Here is a 16162-nt window from a genome sequence, read left to right as displayed (position 1 = left end):
CAGAAATGTATTATCTTACAGTCTGGCTACATGGACACAAACCAATGTGTGAGCAGACTGGGTTCCCCTGAGCCTCTTTTAATGTCTTGGCAGAAGATGGTCTTCCTTGGCCTGCCCTCATACAATGTTTTCTTTCAGAGTACACTCACCCCTCATGTGTCTCTGTGTCCTGTCCTCTTAGTTTTATAAGACAACAGGTTGGATTGGTCAGGGCCCCACACTAATTATGTTAATTAATGTTAAATTAACTACTTCCTTAACAACCCTTTTCCTAAATATGAACACATTCTGAGATGCTAGGGCTTAGGGTTTCAACGTGGGGATGTGGGTTTAGTTTAGTACATAACACAGAAATAACTGTATAAATTCAGGACCTTCCTCGGTATTATTTATGAATCGTTACCAATAAAGTGCACCAATTAAGCACACTGAGAGTGTGGGAAAGGTGCCCCAGTGTGTGTGTGTGTGTGTGCGCGTGAATCTGCAAGAAAAAAGTTGAAACTATTTAATCTTTAGGGTTTTTTTTCTCATAAAGTGATTTTTTTCAATTCCCACAGGGAAATGTTGGTCTTCTGATCAATAATTATGATGACTGACCTACTAAACCTTGTAGGAAAATATCCTCTGGTTCCCTGGTTCCCTACAGTGCCTCGGGATTTCTGAGCTCTCCGGGGCCTTCCTCTTTCTTAATTTTGCCTTCTGTTGGCAAATTCTCTATCCCCTGAGTGTGGTCTTCTCTGATGGGTGTGAGGGTAGCTGGAAGTAAGTCAGAGCCTAGTCTACACCCAACAGTCTTGTAGCCATCCATGTGAGGTTCTTCATGGGCCCTCCCAGGAGCGTGTGAACCTAACCCAGCCCTATTTACACTTTTAACTAGCTGGTTCCTTGGGGAAGAAATGAGTTGCTAATGGCTCCTGTCTGGAGTTTTAAAATACAGATGGTATTCATTTTCTGTTGCTCTGACGACTGGGAGGGCTCATAGTAGTGATGACACTGTGTCATGACAGTAGTGATGTGCACATGAGCAGTGGGGGGCCTTTCTGTCACTGCGGGTTTTATATTCAGTGCTATTAATTCAGTCAGTAGAGGCAAATATTGCATTTGATGGTATGTAAATCAAGCCACTTGTAAAAAGTTTGTTGTGGTGGTTTCTCTGTTTTGAGGGAAAGTTACAAATGACAACCCCCATGGAAAAGCCATAACTGCTGCAAGAGATAGATTCTAGGCAGGTGACCTCTTCTCTTCACTCAGACATATTGCTGTGCGGTGCCCTGTCATTATTGATTGGGGAGGCCTCAAAGCAGGGTTCTACTGCACTTCCTACAGCAGTGGAATTTCTGGTCTAGAGTAGAAATACATGCACACACACCTCCATACATACACTCTCTAACAGACCATACATACATACATACATACATGCATACATGTCTGCACATACATGAACACATATTTATACACTAGTGTAAATGTGAATAGCAAAGCCACCCACGTTTGTTGTCCTAGAAGGGGGAAAGGGAAGAGAGGGCTGTAGAGGAGGAGGGAAGGAATGCTGTATGCATTTTTAAAAATTAGTATCATGACTAATTAGAAAGTTAGTATCATTAAATTAGAACATTTGATAAAAATGCATAATTGTCTTCTTTTTTCTCCTTTCCCTATCCTGGAAAATCACAATCTCTGTGAGTGGGTCTCTGGGAACATGTATTTTTAAGTTCCCCCAAGTAATTTATATTCCCATTACAATAAGAAAACTCCTATTCTGGAGCCTTTATATGTATGATGGTTGCTTCCTAAAACAAAATATCTGAAAGCCCGAGAAATGACTTCCAATGTGCTAACCCAAGGAACTCAGTGGACCTCTTCACGCCACATTGAAACTAGAAAAAATTATTTTAAAACACTAGTTAAGTCTCTGGAGATAATCTGAAATTCCTGCAGGAAATAAGAAACATAAAAAGCAAACAAACAAAAATGTAAAAACTCAATAAGAACAGTATTCACGGAATTTGACTCAGGGACCTTTCCCTCTTCTGCCTTCCCAGTTCAGTGGATAAAAGCTACTCCATACTGCTTGCAACCACGATTTCAGGTCCTCTGTCCTCCAGCTCCTAGCTGAAGGACTGTGTGCCTATGTAGGACATTTCTATTCCTGCCCCAAACCACCTGTCTTGAGGTTTGAGTATGGGTGAGTGTAGCCTAGAGGTGCAGAGCTATTCTTCAAAGCCCTCACTCAGGGGCAGCAGCTGTACCAGGGGAACAGTGCTGTGAGAATATTAGGGGCTCCCCTTGATGGGTGAGACAAGGCATGAAGATTTGAGGTTATTCACCCCATCCCTGAGAAGTTAGCTCCTAAAGTGGAGGTTCCACCGAGGAAAGCACACCCCTCCCTCCAACCCCAGCCCTAGAGCCATGAATGGCTCGAAGATTGATTGAGGGCAGAAACTGTACAAAACCAAGTCGCAAATCTTCCCCAAAGGAACTGACTCTATCTACACAGAGATTACAGATGTTTAAGGCAATAGCGCTTTTAAAAGTGCCCTTGGGAGGATCTTGTAAAAGGCGGGGATTGGAGATGTAGATTAAACTTTAGACCTGATAGTTTAACAAATAAAATTGGGGAAAGAAAAAAAATCACTAAAGAAATTCTTTATGCTGAAGGCAACTGTTCCCAGAAAGTAATTTGAATCTACCATAATTGACAGTACTGGTAAAAATTAATTATGTAACTCTAAAGGGCAAAGTATGTACAAATTCACTCTCCTTCTGTCTCTTCACTGATTTTAAAAGCAGTCGTATAAAATAATATGTATATGTATTGTTGGAACTATAACATAGAAATGTAATAAAGTAACACACACTAAGGAGATATGTGGGTAAAAATCTGTGTTGTCAAAAAAAAATCTCCAGTAGTAACTAGAATTCACAGGAGCAAATGAAAACATGTAGGAATGATAACTCGGATGCTAATAAACACAAGCTATAACAAATGCTAACTCTCCTTTTCCATATCAGCCTTAGTAGGCATGCAATTATAAAAATGGTAATTATGGCAATGTGGTGTTGAGTTTGAATCATTTGTGGATGTAATATATATGGGAACAATACCACAGTACATAGGGAGAGGGAATAAAGCTCTCTCCGGGAGAGATGTTTTTACACCCACTGAATTAAATAGCATATATCAGAAGCTGATTCTGCTAAGATGTATTTCTTAGATAACTAGGAAGATAAGTTTAAAATAGTAAGAATCAATCAGTAACGATATTGAAATGCTACATTAGAAAGTATTCTATTAGTGCAGAAGTGTGGGATGAAGAGAGATGTAGGAAGAAATGTGTGACAGATGGAAAAAAGCAAACAGCAAGTGTAGGTTCAATGGTGTCAGTAATGACACCAGGAGCCAGTGAGATGGATGGATACAATGCTTGCTGGATTAACATGAAGACCTGGGATTGGGTCTTCAGCACCATGTAAAAAGTGTGGCATTTTGGTGTGCACAGGTAATTCCAACACTGAGGAAGCATAGACAGGTGCCTTACAGGAACTCCCTGACTGGCCAGTCTAGCTAAATTGGTGATCTCTAGTGTTTTCTGGTGGTTCAGTGAAAGACTCTATGTCAAAAAATTAGATGGAGAGAAACTGAGGACACTCAATGTTGACCTTTGACCTGCACACACACATACTTATACAGTAACATGCACATGTGTACAGTCAGGAATGCCCGTACTTGAACAACATATACACACAAGAAATAATGGCACTGAAGGTGAAAAAAATTAAACAAAGATGCTAATTGTCAGGTTTCAGAAAGCCAGTAGTTTGGTTTCTACAGGAAATACACTTGAGAATCAAAGATACACAGTGATTGAATATACAAGGATGGAAAAACATTGAGCCATTATCCAGAGTAATACAGATTTGTGTCTGGACACCTCCTTTGTGGAATCACTGGCTGAATATATGTTGTAGGGCCCACACAAACAGTGTTCAGGAATCACTGGTCTTGGTGACCTTTAAGGTTCACATGACCTGAGCTTCTTTGGAGAATCTGATCCTAAAGATGGAAATGGAGCTGCTACTGTATGTTCCTTGCTGACAAGGATAAGGGAAATTGGCTTTTCTGGGGACTACATCTTAGGCAAGCCTGTCAGAGAACCTGAGAGGGCAAAGTATTGAATGCGGTACCAGCCAGCCTGTTCTTATCGGTCAAGTTCAACAGGATGCAATGTTTGTATTTCTACAAACAGCTTTGTGGGTGGAATTTCCCTTTTCTGGCAACTCAGTAGGAGGAATAGAATTTATTTTCTGACCAGCCCTGGACCGGTTTATGACCTCTGTGCTTGGCACCATCATCAGTATATAACTAGAACAGAGCAGAACAGAGTGGGGAAGTAGGTGCCTACACGTAAGGCTGCAAGTCTCTACTCTTACTGTCCACCCTGTCACCTGAGAGCTTTTAAAAACATGATATATTTGGCTCTTGTCACCCTAGATTTTGGTTTAACTGTACAGAGTGAACCCTAGGAAATCTCTACAAGATTGGAAATCAATTAGAGATTGGACCATCCAATGTGAAGAAATGAAGTCGACTGGCAGTAGCCCTGGATTGAGCTCTACAGCAATTTTTGTTACCTAGTAGGGTTGGTTGGAGAACGAAGACTCCCCTACTCAGTGTCAAGCACCTGGCCATCTTCACCCCTTCCTTCTTGGTCCCTACCAATGCTTCTGATGCCCCTTTGCCTTTGTGCACTGGTCCCCAGTCAGCCCTGTTTGGATGGAAAACACCAGAGCCCTTGGGCTTTGGAAGAACATCTCGACATCACTCTAGTGCACTGCACTGGCTCACATACCAGCGCTCAGCCATTGGCCCAGGTTGATTCCAAAAAGTTTCTCTAAGTTAATGCCGAGGGCTTGGGTACTGCTGCTTGACAAGCCTGCCCAGCTCTCTATCTTTTGTAGCTTTCCCCATCCCTCTATACTCTCTTTTACCAGATCTATTTTACATGGCACCAGGATACACGCCTAGTAGATCCACATCAGCTTACTCTCTGGTTTTCATAATGACACGCAAGACCCATGGGCATAAGAATTTTGCATCTTGGTTCTTCCTAGGGTCTTCCTTGATTCAGCCTTGATAGCTGGATAGATGTGTGGATAGATGGATGGATGGATGGATGGATGGATGGATGGATGGATGGACCAACAGACAGATAGTAAATACATAAGAGAACAAAGTTAAAATTTGAATAATAAAGCAAGACATGAACTAAAGGGGCCTTGAAATCCTGGACTCCTTGTGTTCTGTGTGGACAAATTCCTGTTCCTTTGTAGCCTTGGGTTTCCTGGTTAGATAGTAGTGTTCCAAGAAGGAAGAGGCTGGAAGAAGTCCACCTGCCAGACCTCCTTGCCCATTTTAGAAAGGAACTAATCTGCAAATTCCAGAGCAAGTCAAGGGTACAGCAGATAGTTTTCAAAGACGGGGGCATTTAATTCTCTCTCCAGAGACCATGTTTCCTTGGGATATGATTCATAATACCTTTGGAAAAAATGTCACTTCACCATGCCCCATCGCCTGTAATGAACATTCTCAGCCAGCCTGATTCTTTCACATTTAGGGCAAAGTCAATTATCCTGGCAAGACAAGCCAGGACACTGGGTGCCAACTGTAGCTCTGCATTTCCTTTCTGGTGTAGCCTTAGGCAGGGTATTCACATTCCTCATGACCTCCTCTGTAACCTGAAGGTAAGGGCAGTGCCCTTTTTGTGAGGGAAAACTGTGGTTTTGCTTTTGGGCACACACTTAACATGGTGTTGTGCTTGGCAAATGCCCACCTAGTCTTGTCAGGTCAGAAATGCTATAAGAAATACAGCTTTGTTTCAGACAACTCCTCAGAGTTGCCAAGTGTGAGACTTCTCAGACATTGCCACCCGAGGCAAGCATGCTAGAGCTGATTTGATGCAGAAGGTCAGCAGGTGCTGACCCTCTCAGCTTCTGCTGCTACTGCTGCCCCAGACCATACTCTAGCTAGACCCTGTACAAGAAGGCCAAGGTAGAGATGGAATACCGATGAATGCATTTACCTGAGGTTTCAGCTTCTGATTTCAGCATTAAAGATGGCCTAAAATTACCACGTGCCATTGAAGGTCTGTGTTGTTCTTAATCACATTCTCTGCTGGTGTCCTTGAGTCTAATGCCAGCTGTGTGTGCCTTTTTAATCTTGCAGTGATGTTATCTATCTCTCTATCAATCTATCATGTATCCATCTTTCTATCTATTTTCTTTCTCTCTCTCTCACCTCCATGGAGACTTCTCTCAGTGCCAAGAAAGAAGGGCATTTCTCTTTTCCTTCAACCTGCTGTGGGTTTCTGTGGCCCTTTGACATATGGCCAGGCAATTGTTTTCATGGCTGTTTAATGGTTTGTGAAGCAATTGCTGGAGGAAACATCTCTACAACAAGCCAGGCCAGAGGGGCAAAAGGATTTGTGAGCCAATGTTATCTTTGCTGAGCAGTGGGCCGTTCCTATTCTTTCCTCTCTGTAGCCAGCAGTGACAGATGGCTTCCACCTGGACTGACCTACTGTTTAGCCAAACCAGAGCAGATAGTCATCCATCAGCTTCCCTATTTGCCCCCTAGAGGGCAGCCTGTGGTTTGTGAGGGGGCAGGGTTGGAGGTTTTGCTTAGAGCTCATTGCTTCCTGTGGCTGCTGCAGTGTGGCTCCAAGCAGTATCAATTCCTACTCCAGATGTTACAGCCCCGATGTCCATATGTTTCGAGGTGGGATCAGCAGGTTTACATGGTAATGTTAAACTAATTAATCATAAACTGATGCTTTAGCAGCTCTAGGACCCAGAGTGGGCTTGGGATTACAAAGATATCAGTGTTACACATGGTCTTATTAAGCTGGAGAGAGAGGGAAGGCCAGCTCAGCTTTGGAACCATCTTTATTTTCTTAACAATCCAGGACATTATTATGAGACAATCTCCAAGTAACTTCCCATAGCACTCTTTGAGTATGACAAGATAAAAATATAAGTTGGAGGACATAAGAAAAAAGTAGCAATAAGAAAGGGGGGTTAACAGACTGGGGAGCAAAGCTCTTCTCGGTCTCCTTGTTCTCTTTGTGACTTTGAACACATCACTCAACGGACCTAATGAGCATTTGAGCAAACCTAAGTGAAGTCAAGATGTATCTGCATTCTGTTTTTATTTTCTAAGTATAAAATGACATTGTGACATGAACTTAGCTTCTGAAAAACTAATAAAGTGGGTTTCCATTCCTTACAATAGCAGTCATCAAAACCTGTCTGTTTCATTATTTGCAAATTGACTCCACTTTTTTGAAGAAAAAAAATGAAAGTTTTACTGAAGCCAAAAAAATGGGAAAATATGAGAAGTTTTAATGTTGACTCTATACAGTCTGACCAGATCAATAATTTTAAATAATTAAATAAACTTAATTTTAATTAAAAATACAAAAATGCTAAAATCAAAAATATCCCACAGCTACCCAAAGTATTCAAGGTGGAAAAGAAAGAAACTTCAAATCATGTTGGCTCCTCAATAAGACTGGGGGCTGGAGTGTGACTCAGTTACTCGAGCACTTGCCTCGTATGTGCAGGGCATGCTCACTCTGCAGCACTGATAACAAAAGAATGAGCTGAATAAAAATAGGCTGAGCATAAATTCCACTGGCTCTGTAAGCCAGAGAGAGGGGATATTTTGGTTATTAACTGGTTAAAAAGAGAGTCTCCTCCTTTTATATTTAAGGACACAATTATTCCTGATAATTAATGCATATGTTCTCTAATTAGGAATATGTTTTAAACCAGCTTTTATATGCCTGAGAGAAGAGATTCCTAAGAGCTACCAACCATCATGTGTAGCTGCTACAAAACCCCAGTGCTCAGGTGTGGGGGTCCCTAGTGTGCACAGGGTTGTTCTCAGTTGATGTAATACTATTTATATATCTTGTTCTTGTTTTTTTTTTTAAACATTTGATTTTGACCTAAATGGTTTTCTGAGCATGTCGGCCCTTAGCCAGTCATTGGCCTAGGTTCCCTATATAGCTTTGAATTTAGAGTCAAGGGCTCTGGGACTTGTCAAAAGGATTGAGTCCCAGTGGTATTCAGGCCTCACTCTTGTAATGATTGGGCAGACAGGCTACGACTTTATGTCCATATGTGATCATGGAAATGCTGTGGTTCCTTTAACTGGTATGGGATTAAGAATCATGCCTGGGACTTGTCCTCTACGGAAATGAAACATCTTTGATGACTTTCTGCTACCTCCGGAGGCAAAGCCACAGCATCCCTAGAGCATAAAATGAAGACCCCCATGCCCAGTCTAGGGAGGAAGGTCCTTCCCCACTTGGCAGTCCTGTCAGAGAGAAGCAGAAGACACTTTGTCCCCTTGGGTGAGGACAAGACAGCCCAACTGTAGTGCTGTGGATGTGGCAAGCACATGCCAAGCAGTCGAGCTGTCTCAAGAAGTCTGGTTCAAGCCTGCTGGTCATCTGTTTCTCTAACTTAAGGAATGGAAGCACACCAGATCAGAAGAATGTAGCTTAGACAGTGTTGCTAGCAGGGTGTGACTTCTCAGGTCTCTGGATCAAGCAAAGCGTTGTAGATAACTCAGAGCTTCAGTCACTTAACTCCTCCTAGGGCTCAGTTATCTGCCAGAAAAGGGTATAGTAAGTGGGGCAGGGGCTGGCGGCTGTACCGCTGGCACACGTGTCAGGCCCTATGGAAGGTGCATCCCAGAAATAGTAGGGGATTGTGCTGTGCTCTCTGAACCAGGCTGGGACTTTGACAGCTCATGGTACCTCAGGTTCTGAATGCTGACATAGTTTTTATTGTGCTTTTTACTAAGACTTTGATTTGGTTTGAACAGGTTGGGGGATAATGCCAGTCTGCTGAAACTGGATGGGGGGAAAGATAATGCTGTTTGTCACATCGACAGTTATCAGGCAATCGACTGGATGGTTGGTGTTACTTCAGGTAACACACAGTGTCTGATCAGAGTGAAGTCTGTGACCACGGGGCTATGATGGTTGTCCCAGTTCTTAGAAGAAAAGTGAATGGGATTCAAATAATGCAGACTCCTAGTGATGATCTCCTTAGCAACCAGTCCCTGACACAGAGCATAAGGTTGCTAAAATCACAGCTTGTTTCTCCTAGAGCTGGTGTCTCCTCCACAAAAGGAACCTAATTCATAAAAAATATTTGTCGTACTTTTTATGGAAAGCTATCAGTATCTGTGCCTGTAAGCATCTTTGCATGTTTTCATAGCCACTTGGGGTGTTCCAAATGAGACCTCTTTCTGAGTGGCTGAAAGCTCAAGATTCTGCCAAGTAGTTCTTCAGAAAATGGCTGCTTCATTGATTTCAGTGGTCGTGGCTGACAGGGCCACGGGAGAAGGAGCTGTCTAGCCTATGATCTCCAATTAATGACTTCGAGAAGGAAACAAACAAATGGCAAATTTCATGGGTAGCAAAAGGGGTCAGGGTGCAATAGAGGAGGTTTGCAAATCAGCAAGATCTTGCTGGACTTATTTTTCCTTCTTGCAACCAAATGACAAGGAGGATGGTAGATGATACTAGAGACCATGAGGCAGCTCTACTGCATTCTGTAGAGTAGGTCAGAGTTATAGCTCACACTGCACTACGCTTTTAAAACTAACAACGACCGTGATAAAAAATAATAGTAGTGCTGAGTATATATGAAGAATTTAATAGATCTGTTCTGAAGGATGTTAGAAGATACTCACAGCCTAAAATCCCAGCACTTAGTGGGTAGAAGCAGAAGGATCAGGAGTTCAAAGTCACCTTCAGCTAAACAGTGAGTTTGAGGTCAGGATGTGCACAAAGGCATGCCTCATGCCAGCTATCAGTGAAGTTATTTTCTTCTGGTTTGTCTAAGAAGCTCTGCTGAGGGAGAGGGTGTGGAGAGAGGATGTGAAGAGGGCAGGACTATTGGTTGTGTAGAACATGACGAACTCAGGCGATCCTGCTCCAGACTTGGTGATGATGCTGCAAGGCAGTGACGAGCCAAGCTGCAGCCCATGGACAGCAAGGCTGAACTGCAGGCATCTCAGGTAAGCAGTACCATCCTTGCCTCCTCAGTACTGCTGACCCAGAAACGAGAGCTCTGAGATCACCTAGTTCATCTCCCTTATTTTACAAGTGAGGAAACCGAGGCACAGAGGCATCATGACAGCTTAAGTGAGCGTCCTTGCTGGGGGCAGAACTCACATAGATTTCCTCTGGGTCCAATGACAGAGATGCCCTGACAGATGGCTGTGCAGAAGCACCTGTGAAGGGGACAGAGTGGAGGGAATGACTCCATAGTCACTTGAAAATTTGTCTTACGTGGTGAACTCTGAGGGTATGGAATAGGTGGGCAGGAATTCTGCCCCACTCTTTGATCTTTTGCCACCCCTAACACAGAGCCTGCCCCACTCTCTATAAATATTTGAATGAGTGACAAGCTGTCAACAGTCTCCTGAGGTGGCCACAGTAGGACATCTGTAATCATTCCCTGTCTTCCCTGGGTAGGAGGAGAATGGTGACAAAGGTAACAAATGTCTTACTCTTCCTGTTTTCCTGTACCCTGTGTGACCAAAGCTGAATATCAGCCTTCCCCTGGGACAGGAAAACTGAATACTGTGGAGAGGTCTATATAATAGGAGGGGAACCTTCTGGGACTGGAAGCCACCTGGGAGGACAGCTTTATGAGACATTATCCTTATAAATCACCAATCCACTTTCTTATAGGCACCCTGGGCATCGTCTGCAGATGGCCATGCAGACAGTAGCTCCCCGTGTTTCTCTGGCCTCTACAGTATTGTTGGCCTGTGGGAGGTCAGGCTACAAATGCCAGAGTTACTCTAGGAAGGACCTTTAGACACTAAGCAGTAGGGTTTAATGTGCCAATAACTCAGACCCTACACCTGTCAACAGGATTTATAGGAGGTGTGTTTGATAGTTTCTTCAAAGGTCTCCAGAGACTGAAGCTAACTATAGCACTAACCTACTGATAAATACACCCTGTATCCACCCCACCCATGACTCCTTTTTCCCTCACTGTGGTTCCTGGGAGAGTGCCCAAACCAAGTATTTCCCTGAAATCTCCTGACTCCCACGGTCTGTTTTATAACATGAAACATCAGTGACAGAAGCAGGACATTGGGGAGGACTTCAGTGTTGTCCCCTAGAAGACAAAGCTATGAAAGCCAGCACCGCCCTTTTCTTCCTTTTTCTCTCTTCATGTCAGGGTGCAGTGGGGTTTTGTTTTTTGTTTCTCTTTTTTTTTTTTTTTTCTTTCTGGCAGTTCTATAAATAGTTTAATTTTTCAGTGGATTTGTGTTCTAACTCAGAAAACAGTGCCGAGAATGATCCCTAATTTTATAAAGGATGGTTGTTACTCCTGATAACAGCCAGCACGATTCTAGCTCTCTTAAGGAAATGAGCTATCTGTGGAAGGGCTCATGCCACACTAAAAACAGAGACAGTACACAGGGGCCTTCAGACACCAGAATGGATTTGTGGTTACATACCCCACTTAACCTTTTAAACCTCCACAGAGACCTTTTAAATTAAGAGAGACCTTATCAACCTGGGCCAGCTTTGAGATGGAGTGTATGGAGACTGGGGACAGTTGAGATGAATGGGGACTGTGAAGGGAAAATAAGGAAACCCTCATTATGCCTCTCCGAGTGTTAATGAACTACTACACAGCTCATAGAGCCCAGGGAAACTGCTGCCTGCCTGCTGAGGAGTATTTATCATCATCTGAGGAGATTTGTAACGAGAGCGAGAGTGTGAATAACCTGGTTCCTCGTCCTCCAGGCATCATGTGAGCCGGAGAGCTCCCTGAGGACGCCACATTACATGGCTGCTTTGACAATTAATAGGAAAAAACAGTTCAAAAAGAGTCAGGATTGCTGAGCTGTGTTGCTAGGGTTTTCCTTTTGTCTTGTTCCTTCCAGGGAAGCTTTCTACTGGCCTAGCATGAAACAACATACATGTTCATGAGGTTTTAAACCTGCAAGCAAAAATAGGAATGGATGCTAAGGAAACCGGTGTGGAAAGGAGACAGCAGAAGTCCCTGCAGATGCAGTGAAGGACACCTGTTGGTGGCTTTCAGAATCAAGGAGGGAAATGTTCCCAAGTCACACAGGGAGAAGCAGAGGCCATTGCAACCTCCAAACTCTGTCTTTAAGAACCCTGGCTAGTTCTTAAAGAACTGCCTCGGGTCTTGTGATGAAGAATGAGAAGATAGGGAGGTGGGAAGGACGCCTTTGGCTGGTGATGGGAAGCTGATTGATTACAATAAACATTCTGCTGTATTGTGGGGGACAGTTATACCCTGTGTACAGCTCTCTAGAGTAAGAGTGGTGGCCTTGCTTCCTTAGGCTCCGGCCATGATCCACAGCTTCCAAAGGGCACTCCATGGAGAGTAGCTTCACTGATTGTGATGGTTCCATAGACTCTACTGATGTGTGTTTGCCTTTGGCACACATACAATCTGTGTTGGTTCTCTGGTTGAAATGTTTCAGCTCAGTAAGAGCTTTTCTTGGGCCTATTCTATACACAGACACCAAGCCTATTCCAGTCTCTCTCAGGCTTTAAGTTTTGGGTGGTCTTCTTCTCCAAATACTCCTCTTTTGGCAATGCTCAATGGATGGCTACCTATCCAGTCTTCCCCACTAAGTGTTTACCCTGCTTTGTCTCCTAGAATGCCTATGTCAACATCAACCGCATCATGTCTGTCGCTTCCCGCCTCTCAGAGGCCGGCCATTATGCCTCTCAGCAAATCAAGCAGATCTCCACGCAACTAGACCAGGAGTGGAAGAGCTTTGCTGCTGCCCTGGATGAACGCAGTACAATCCTGGCCATGTCTGCTGTGTTCCATCAGAAGGCAGAGCAGGTAAGACCCAGAGGCCTGTGGCAGGTGATGGTAGTGGAAGGCATGTGGGAGCAGAGCATGGCAGGTAGGAACACATACACTCTCTATATACAGAACTCTGAGATCCCATTGAATAGGTTTGGTAATAAGCCTTGTTCTGTCCTACATATACAAGGAACATTGGTAACTTATGGCTCTACTTTTCACACAAACAGGAAAGGATTCAGAGAATGTTTGCATTCTGTTTGCAAGTGATGTGTGTGTGTGTGTGTGTGTGTGTGTGTGTGTGTGTGTGTGTGTGAGAGAGAGAGAGAGAGAGAGAGAGAGAGAGAGAGAGAGAGAGAGAGGTGTATGTGGTATGTGTATGAATGTGTACGGTGTGTGTTTGTGGTGTGTGTATATAAATGTGTATGATGTGTGTATTTGTGTGGTATATTTGTGTATATATGTCGGTGTGTGGTATGTGTGTGTATGTGTGTTTGATGTATGAGTGTATATGTAAATGTGTGTGTGCATGGTATGTTTCTGTATGTTGTGTATGGTGTATGTTTGTGGTGTGTATGTATGTGTGTGTATGTGAGTGTGTTGATGTGTGGTATATGTGTGTATATGTGTGGTGTATAAGTGTGTGTAAGCGTGTATATGAGTGTGAGTGTGTGTGCTGTGTGTGTATGTGTGTGGTGTGTGCATCCATATGTGAGTGTGTATATGTGTATGTGTGCATGTGTGTGTAGTAAGTGTGTGTGAGTGTGTGAGTGTGTATGTTTGTGTGTGTGCATGTGAATCTGTGTGGTGTGTGAGTGCATGTGTGAGAATGTATGTGTGTGTGCATGTGTGTGTGGTATGTGTGTATGTGAGTGTGTGGTTGTATGTGTGTCTGTGCACACATATGTGTGTGTATGTGTGACTGATTAGTGTACTCTGAACAGAGACTAGAGGAATGAAAGAGTGGTGGTTTGAGTCCTGAGAGCAGAGAAAACTGATTTTATAGGAAGCATGTGTTAGGTACGTACTGTGGATAATGAGAAGTTAGTAAGAATGCAGTGAGTAAGACTATCTGTTGCTACCCACGGTAGCTATAGAAACCTGTGGGCAGCACAATAACCCAGAAGGAAGCTTCCCAATATGTCTGTCCCATCTGACACTGGATGGTAACTGGCAGTCTTCTAGAATTCTCAAGAGATGCCTAAAGACATACAGAATGTAAAACCAAGTGTAGCGACCAACAGGCCAGGGGCCGAGAGCAGACAGACACCAGGGTGAGCCGTCACATGTTTGCTGAAGAAAACCCAGGGCCAGAACTGAGATGAAATGGAGAAGTTAAGGTCATTTGTCTTCTGACTTGGATTGGTTTGGGTCAAAACCAAGTTTATTTGTATCTATTTTAGTACATTTTCCTCAGGATTTACCAGTCCTTCAGGGAAGTTGTAAACCATGCTTCTCTTTAGTTGGGGAGAAAAAAAAGAAGAAGAGATTCAAGGCTATTTTTTAAGCATTTATTTAGTCAGCTCTTTATTGTCCTCCTATGGGCTATTTTAGGCAATGAGATAAAAAGGTATTTAGGCAATTAATTTAAATGGAGCCGTGCATCCAGGCGAGGGAATCACAGACAGTACCATTCCAGACTGTTGGGTGAAGAATTATTTGCATTTTAAAGGTGTATTTCTCCACCTAATAAATCCACACGGTTTCAGAAAGCTCACCTTTTGTGCAGAGGGAAGCCATAGTTTTCTACAGTTGTTAATTTTAATTTTTAAATAATTTGATGTTTGCTAGGGCCTGTCTGTACACCACATCCCAGGAGCCACTGCCAGTGTAGGAACAGCACAGACATACTATGTTCTGTCTGTCCAGCCCTCAGCAGCCTTAATCTGTATACCCTATAGGAGGAGTCTCTGCAAGGTCCCAGGGGATGCTCGTGATCTCTTGAGGTGTTCTGTGCCTTTCCCACAGTTCCCTGTACATAGGATGCACAGGCTAGCAAACTCTCATTGCATTTCATTCAGTTCGTTCAGTCCCTCTCATGAGCCCAAATGTGCAAGGAATGTTCATTATCAATGGGCTACAGTGGGCTGTGCAGGTGCCCTCTGTCTTCAGGGTTTGCAGGGAATGCCCTATTGAACATCCAGATGCCCGGCCCTGTCCTGTTCTTTGTAGAAACTATACTTTCCAAATGTCTCCCAGGCTGAACTTCATACTCCGGGTTAGTCCAGCCGTCTGAAGGTGTTCCTGAAACACTAAAATTTCTCATCGCCATTGCCAGCATGGCTGACACTGGCTCCTCTTCAATTTACTTATCCTCCATCCAATGTCCTACACTCACTCACCTGGCATCTCTTTCCAGTTCCTGTCAGGAGTAGACGCCTGGTGTAAGATGTGCAGTGAAGGCGGCCTTCCTTCTGAGATGCAGGATCTGGAGCTGGCAATCCACCATCACCAGTCCTTGTATGAGCAGGTGACCCAGGCCTACACAGAGGTAAGAACTGAAGGGACAACCACAGGTCTGTGTGTGTTGGGCGAGGGGCCTGGAGTACAGCCAGGTATACTGTGGAATAACCTGGTTCAATTTTAAGAAAAGAAAGCTTTCTTCTTTTGTATCCTTAGGAACCTTGACTTGTGAGCTGCCCTCCCTCACCAGGGCACTGCTGAGATGAAGATAGAGGGCAAGGCCCATGGGTGGATGGGGATGGGGCCTGTAGGTGGGTGGAGGTGGGGCCATGGGTGGGGGTGGGCTGCAAGGCTGGGAAGGGCTCCTGGCTCATCACACACAAGCTAGGGAAACACACCTCTATATACCTTTTCAGTAGGAAAGAAAGGCTATCTCAACTCCATGCCTGCTTCAACTCTGATTCTAATCCAGTTAATCTGGACTTGTAAAATTTCCAATATCCTCTATGTCAAGAGGGAGAGGCACACATTCAATGTGAACTCGGCCTGGCACTGCAGGGCCAGTGGTGTTGATCCTACAGTACCACCCCTCAGAATGAGCAGTGCTTCTAATTGTGGCAAAGTTCCTGGGTCAAGAATGGCAGGTATGCAGCCCCCACTGCCACCAGCACTGAGGGTGAAACTGGAGAGTCCAGGAACACCAATGGTGTGTCCAAAATCTGAAGGTCCCTACTATACCCTGCATAGTCTAGAAGGATGCATTTCAAGAAAAACAAGGGGTTTGTATATAGGGAGAAGAAAGGGTAAAAGAATCAGTAATGATCAAAGTGAAAAGAAATAAAAAAGAAAGGTAACAGGAGAGATGATG

The 16162-nt window shown here is 43.8% G+C and overlaps 1 protein-coding gene across 25 annotated transcripts in view; it reads left to right on the top strand.

The window, feature by feature from the left end:
• Positions 1 to 16162, top strand: part of Kalrn (kalirin RhoGEF kinase) — a 592635-nt gene that overhangs the window by 237267 nt on the left and 339206 nt on the right. For all 25 annotated transcript variants that reach the window (XM_076942866.1, XM_076942849.1, XM_076942848.1 and 22 more), the window contains exons 7-8: positions 12736 to 12927; positions 15251 to 15382. In XM_076942866.1, the coding sequence (XP_076798981.1) occupies positions 12736 to 12927; positions 15251 to 15382 (324 nt within the window). The remainder of the gene's footprint in view (positions 1 to 12735; positions 12928 to 15250; positions 15383 to 16162) is intronic.

This window comes from Arvicanthis niloticus, chromosome 12 (assembly GCF_011762505.2).
Source record: "Arvicanthis niloticus isolate mArvNil1 chromosome 12, mArvNil1.pat.X, whole genome shotgun sequence".
In the NCBI taxonomy this organism is placed as follows: Eukaryota; Metazoa; Chordata; class Mammalia; order Rodentia; family Muridae; genus Arvicanthis; species Arvicanthis niloticus.
This window is presented reverse-complemented; position numbering and strand designations above follow the sequence as displayed.